The sequence below is a fragment of the Zerene cesonia genome, chromosome 19, assembly GCF_012273895.1.
Source record: "Zerene cesonia ecotype Mississippi chromosome 19, Zerene_cesonia_1.1, whole genome shotgun sequence".
NCBI lineage: Eukaryota > Metazoa > Arthropoda > Insecta > Lepidoptera > Pieridae > Zerene > Zerene cesonia.
Genome location: NC_052120.1, coordinates 9627201 through 9635019, shown reverse-complemented (window position 1 = coordinate 9635019; position 7819 = coordinate 9627201). Strand labels below are relative to the sequence as shown.

Here is a 7819-nt window from a genome sequence, read left to right as displayed (position 1 = left end):
AATGGGAATTGACTTCAATCAATCATAATAAAAGCCTAAAGAAAAGGAAAGCACCGTGAAAAATAATTGGAATTTAAACCCATGGAATATTAATAATGTTTAGTGACAGAAGCATTACATTTGAGGAAAATTCTACTTTGATTCTTTAATCCACTGTTATTTAATTCTCAAATTACGTATATTTACTATACTTCTTTAACTTATCCATTCAACATTATCACAAATCACAAGGAAACTTTATTACTTTACGATTTCCTTTATAATACTTGTGATATCTCGAATAATAAACTATTCGAACTATAAAACGATTCAATTTGTAACAGGAAACGGCCGATAGCACTGTACAATGTTATGAATTGCCGAAAAGTGGTTTTTCAGTTACACAAAGCTAAGGGAAATTGTCTAGTCGCCGTCTAGCCTACAGCCTATCGCGCATGCACTTAGCTTAACTTACTCCACTCGCCGGTTAGTATCGAGCGAGCCACCGACGTGGGAGGTCATGTCGCAATGTCAGACGAGCGCGACAACCCGTCGCATAGCGGCCTCCGCAACCGCGTCAGTTTCTTCGAGAGAGTGTGGAGCGGGCGCGGCAGCAGCGATTCTGTTGACGCCACCACAGACGTCGACGACATAGAGCGTCGCATCGAACAGCGCAAACGGCGGCCGGAGTCGCCGAAAATCGAAGTGAAGTTAAAACACACGCGCGACACACAGTCGCCGACAAAGACATTTGAAACTACGTTTCCGAACTTGAAATTGAGGCATGTGGAGACAGAAACGGAGCACAGGCAAACGGAGAGGCAGGTCGAAGAGGGCGACCTGGCGTCCGGAGTCCGGCTCGTAAAGTTCGAGCGTGTGGTCAAGAGGACAGTGGTGGAACGGGAGGAGAGGCCGGAGTCGCCGCAGAGCGAGTGGTACTCGGAGTACAAACAGCATGCGCTGCAGACTGCGCCCAAGAAGGAGTACTTGAGAAGCAGATCGGAATATGACTCTCACATCGCAGAAATACGAGGTACGCTTTAATATGGTGACTCTACATAAGACGAGTTTTGAGACTTCCTTATACGGCCTGTGTTTCATACTTAATGGTTTATTGATCAGCTATTGAATGGCTTTAATATAAAAGGAAATGTCGTATCAATCACTGTAATGAATTATACGACCAAAACTTTACCTTGCGTTTACCTGATCAGTTACGATACTTACGATATAAGTATTTTTTTTAACATTTCAAAAACTCTGTTTACCATATCAACCAAACCAAGTATCCGTAAAATTCGTATATATATCTATGTCCAAAATAGTACGTATTGCATCATATAAAACATCGTAACATTCTAGAAAAAAGGGTCTCTACATAGATCCTTTTTACAAAGTGGTCACTCGTTAAACCTGTTAGAAGCTCCAAGAATCCAGGAGCTGATTTAAGTCTAATTTATTCTATACCTTTACGTTTTATCAGATTACTCTCATCGTAAATTTAGCGTTAAAGCTTTATTTTTAAGGAAAATAGTGAAATAGTGAATGTCAATTTATCAGACGTTGAAATTATAGTTCGTATTAGAAATATTAGCATTACACATAAGTTTTCATTTTTTTTTATTCAACTTCAATTTTTCTTTTTCATTACTTATTATTGTGTGAACCGCGGCCTGTATGTAGTGAAATAACCTTTTTCGATACAAAAAACTACACTCGATTTTAAATTATTATGAACATTTATTAGATATAAATTTCACTCATTGGTGGTTAACCAAGGGCTGGTAAAAAATATGCGTATACATACTGATCTTCTAAACACGTAGAGTTAGTAAGTTTAGAAGTTTTGTTTGTATAATCTCCGGAACCCATTGTCCGATATAGAAAAAATCTTTTTTTTCGTCAATCCTTTTCTTATCACGGCTGACCCATTAGAAGCGGGCAGCGCATTCGCAGACACTACCATAGATCACTGCGAATGTTCATATGCGGTGGTGATCGCTTACCTTCAGGTGAACCATCGGCTACCTGACCTGACATAAAAAAAGAATTCACAACTTGAGAACTATGCTATTGTACATCTTAGGCTGTGCTTGTTATTTCTATTTTTCAAGATAGCGTATAAATTACAAATAAAATAACATGTTAATAACATAAAATGATTCGCCATAATCGGCTACGTGATTGGAATATAAAAAACAAACTAAAATAACCAGATATTTTTACAACAGCAGTCATTACTATTTCATTTGCTAAATGCATACTGCATGCAAAATACATTTAAAACCGGTAGAGGTTCTTGGGGATTCTATTGAATATTAAGCATATTTTAAAATATAATACTTTTGCTACGATACTTAATAAATTATGCATATGATAATTTATAGTTGAATTGGGAATGTTTTCTTAAATAATATGGTATCTTAGTAAAATCAAAATGTGCAAATACGATTTATCAATAATCGTAAAATTTGGTTTTGCAATGTTCGGGTAATTTTTGTTGGAGTTGAACATAATGGAATAGGAAAATGAAACATTGTTTAAGTATCGGATCATATTAAAATTTCTTTTAAACATTTGAAGACTAATTATGAGATTCATAACATGTTACGTCAATATTGGATATCTCATAAATCAAGTATATAAAATACGATGACAGCATAGGTCGAGAGATCAGCTTCTTTATCTCTGGAGCAAATCATCACAAATAAAATTTACCAAATAATAATACAATTTATTTTCACTAATGAAGTATTTCATATTCCAACTTTAGTAAAAACATCCATTGTTGATTTTTATATTATATACAATTCTTAGTATAAATATAAAACAAAACGATTTAATGATAGAATCAACTAATTGTTCATAAACGTAAGGATATTATTTAATCCTGCCATTCTAATCGGTATAATAAAATAACTCGAAATTCAGGAAGTAATTATAGCGTCACGGACCCTTGATAAGTGTAAGAAGATTTAAACATTCTGCTTAAAGTAAAATTAAGTGCAAAAGTCACACACAAACATACAAACGAAGCTATGAAAGCTTGTAAAAATCCTAGTGTTCTAAAAATTATACTCTAAGTTCACACAGTCAATCAGGACTCAAACTTTTTGTCTCTCGAATATCGAATTCTGTTATAAACGTAATCACTAACCAATCCACGTAGTTTATACATAATTAACATATATTAATTTATTACACGCTTTTTATTAGCTTCACCTGTATGTTTGTTTGTATGTTTGTTTGTATGTTTGTTTGTAACCGACTTCTTTGGGCGCGATTTTGACCCACTTTAAACGGCCAGATTTCGTTCAAACTTTGTAGATTTATTGAGGACCGATGACAATACACTAATTTGATAAAATTATTCCATTTTTTAATTTGCAAAATATGATTTTTGTTAAAGCGTGTTTTTTAGTTTTTTTTTAACTATTGTTTATATGTAATAAATACAAATGCATGCATGATATTAATCACGTAGATATATTTAGCGAGAAATTAAAAGATAATCTGGCCAGTGATAACAACAAATCACCATCCTACAGTTGAATTAAGTTTGCATTACACCAAGGTCAATGATATCTTATCATCAAGATGCTGGTTTAATTATAAATATTTGTTATATTGCGTCATAACGTGTAAATATTTTGATGATGTCACTTTAAATAAATGCATTTATCCATCTTTTGTAAAATTATCTTAAGCTTTGGTCAATGTTTCTTATTCTCATCATAAAATTGTTATAAGTTTCTGACCTTTATTATATAAAAATTGGTTAGAATAAAATCGTCAAGAAAATCCATTATAATAAACAAAGTTAGTTAATATATAACAACTGCATAATTCTACAATGATTATATCAAATGCAATTATGGGTAATTTTATATAATACTAGCTTTTCGACTCGGCTTTGCCCGAGGTACATATTATGTCACTCAGTGAAGATGTAACTATCTAATGGTAAAATAATTTTTGTAAGCGCTCCTTTAAATTTGGTGTGAATTACAAATATACATACAAAAACACAAATGTTTCCTCTTCATAAGATTAGTTTAATTCATTTTCCTCAATAAGCTAGAAATATCAACTTGCAGTGGTCATTTTAATGTTAACTCTACGATATTTTAACATTGAAATCCAGTCTTTCTATATAAAAACTTGCATTTGCCCGCGAGTTCGCATGCGTTAAATCGGAGTAGTTTAATAGATGTTATTATGCATATAAACCTTCCTCTTGAATCACTCTATCTATTACAAAAAAAGCATCCAAATCCACTGTATAGTTGTAAATATCTAAACAAATATACATCGGGATAGACGCGGGAAGCGACTTTGCTTTATACTCTTAGTGATTATTCATATAATTATGGAACCCATCTCGAAAACGACCTACAATGGTTGTGATAACAGACAGACAGACAGAACAGACAACATAATAAATCCTTTGCTGTACAGCGAAAGTAATTGTTGCATGACACATTGACCCAAAAAAGTGCTGACCCATTTTTAGTTGCTTGAGAGAAACGTTAATCAATCACCACTTAAAAGTTATCAAAGACGCAGAAAAAACGAATGTAAAATGTCTTATTTTGCTTCTTTATATTCATTCAAACATGCCATTACCCTTTATACCCATGTTCTTTAGCATTTATGGATTATTTTACACAAATAAATAAATCGTCTTCAAGTAGTGAAAACTAGGCAAAATTTAAATTAGACAGCTAAAAAAGTATCATCAAAATCGGTTGGCCCATTACAAAGTAAGCTAACAAACACAAATACAGTCGAATTGGTAACCTACTCATTTTTGTAATCGGTTAAATTGGAAGCAAATAACTTAAACCTCACTATTATTGGCACGAAGACATTATCTTTTAAAACTTCGAAAGCCAATTTTACACACATAAGATTCGGAAAACTTTGCTAAAAAGTTAGCGACCATTTTGTTTTCAAATAACATGCAAATGAAATTTTAACAAACCGGATAGGCAAGTTGTCCGTTTCACGTGTTTATTGTGACGTGTGACTTCAATTATTTGGATGATGTCATCAGTCGGCGTTTACCTTCACCATTAACGTTTTTGCAGCAGCCGGCGCACTAAATTATTGTTTATCTCAGCTTATTTGAGTTTTGTTAGAATTTTTTAAATGTTGGTAACCATAGGGTTATCAACATTTAAATAATAATATATGTATTATATCTTATAATGTATTCATATCAATAGTGATATGAATACATATAAATATAAGGTGTAGGGCTAAAGTTGGGTGAAAAGGTATAGGGTGTTGATAAGTGCTTTCGAAGCTGTAACTGTGCTTCTTATAAGCATTAAATAAATATTCGTTGTTCTATTCATTGGTATAATATGTATTAATGAAACGTTGTAAAAATCGTTTTACAAAAATTAATACTAAGTGTCAATTTATGGTCCGATTTTTAAGAACGTATGAAGGGCAATTAGCCCTTAGTAAGAAGTATATAAAACATCTCTATCGATATCGCATTGCTTAAATTTTTATGACTGAACCCTGTTTTAATTCCAATTCTTATTCATATATTAATGGCTTCACCCTTAAATTTATTCATCAATTATCTCTGTTCAATTATTTAAACCCATTATACCGTAGAAACTATTTATTAATCTGTAAACAAGAAAAAATGAGATTCCTCTGCAGCTAAATACTCTGTGCATCGTAATTGGGGTGATGTCATCGTCGCTGCGAGTCGGTCATGTTTATTTAAGACGCCATTTTCTGTTGTGCTTTTTCTGAACACTTTTACTTTTTTGACTGCGGCTTGTAACGGACGATGCGTAATGTTAATTTGTGTTATGTTACTTTTTTATGTCATAGCGGGGAACTGAGTTGGAGGTTCGCCTGATAGTAAGCGATCACAACCGCCCATGAATATTTATAGAGAAAAGAATTGACGATGGGAATAAAGAAATGGGCTGGAAGGGGTCAAGAAAAGCATACAGGCCTACGGCTTTCTCACTCATCAAATGAAACACAGTAGCATTCTATTATTTCACGCTGACATTCTATAGGGTGTGGTACCTTTCCCGATACGAGTTGGCCCAAATCGAGCTGAAGCGTGCTCGTCTAACACACTCAAACTCTGCTGATATCAATAAATTTGATAATTCTTTTGGATTTGTAGAAACGGTCCAGAGGATTTGCTAAAATAGTTAAATTATATATTCAATTTGATCGTTAAAGAGTTCACATTCCAGATTGAAAACTGGCACTGGCATTGTGCAGAATAGAGTTTTTTTCTTCTTCTCTTTGTTGAAAGCTCCATCCAACAGAGGAATTGCACCTACGTCAAATGTTAAAGGATATACTCAAATACAGGCACTTATTGTCCGAGGCCAAAGCCACTCTACTAATTTATTAGAGACTTAATATAAGCTGTTATTTCTATCCTTCTATAATTAAAAACTGGGCGTTTATTACGTTTAAAACTCGGTAATTCCTTAAAGGATATTTTATAAATCCGTTATAAGCCGTGGGAGTCACAGCTTACGCTTGTCACAGGTGAAACATGATATTCAATTCCAGCAAGCGGGCTTTAGTTAAACTAGGTAAAAGTTTTCTTGTGTTTGATTTTACGTGAGTATTATACATTTAGAAATTAAAAACTTTATAACGGATTTTCACGGGGGGACTGAGACCGTGACCACGCTCGCTGTAAAGTGTTCGAAACGTCGGGTTGATAATATAATGAATAAATCGCGTTTAAAATCCGTTAAAAAGTTTTTAATTTCTAAATAGGTAAAAGTTTTTAAAATACCTACTTGAAACATCTGGCTGATAGAAGGGTGTTCCATCGTCTCGTGTGTGGCAAGTTTCTTTGGCGCACACTATTTTATTTTAATTTTATGTTATTTATTAAGGTTTATGTTTTTCTTTGATTAATTTTTAAATATATATTTTCTTAAGTGTTGGATTGTCAATATCAGTTGAAATCCTACATAAAAATTATAGAGGTATTTTTATATCTTCACCTTATTACTCGATTTTAATGTCACAATGATCTTTTTTTGCAACCGACTAGCTTCATTTTGTCCCAGCTACGCTCGTGGTACATATATAGCCTATGCCACTTAGTAAAGATGCAGCTTTCTAATGGCGAAATAATTATGAAAATCTGCCCAGCGGTTCTTGCGTGAAAACTTTATAAACATACAAAAAGTTTCCTCTTTATAATATTAGTGTAAATATGGTCAGGCGGTCACACGATACGATATACGATAAATCAGTATTTATATGGGTGTCCCCATTATGTCATTTGATTGATATATGTAGTAGTCATTAAGTTCAGAAGATCCTTTTAAATAGTTCATAGTGTTTCAATAATCCAGTACAATCGTATATGGTAATATGAACAACTCCTTTATAGGTGAGACTTAGTAGTCATCTAGTAATGACAACTTATATAGATGAGAAATTTTGAAAGAATAGAAAAAATTTTTTGATCACGAGGCAGGATTTTTTGATGAAAAATTTTTTCTATTCTTTCAAAATTTCTCATTTATAAAGCATTTCAATGCTATAAAACTAAAAATTAAACTTATATAGAATAATATTGAATTGTATTTTTGAATTTATTAAAAATAAACTTCCGCTCGCGGCTTTAGCACGGGAAATTCTTTATCTGAATAATACATTCACCGCTGTAAAAAGTAATCTGTGTCACTCCTTACCATCCTCCAAACTCCAAAATTGCAACATAAAATGGCTTGAATAAATAAATAAATAAACAAACACCCACTCTCGTCTTTATTATCCACAAATATGCTGCTTAGAAATGTTATATATCGTAGGTTTTTTAAGC

General features: G+C 33.0%; 1 protein-coding gene across 1 annotated transcript in view; it reads left to right on the top strand.

Moving 5' to 3' along the window:
* Positions 1–449: 449 nt before the first annotated feature.
* Positions 450–7819, top strand: part of LOC119834366 (nesprin-1-like) — a 37228-nt gene continuing 29858 nt past the window's right edge. The window contains exon 1 of the mRNA XM_038358710.1: positions 450–1012. Within this exon, the coding sequence (XP_038214638.1) occupies positions 508–1012 (505 nt within the window). The 5' untranslated portion in view covers positions 450–507. The remainder of the gene's footprint in view (positions 1013–7819) is intronic.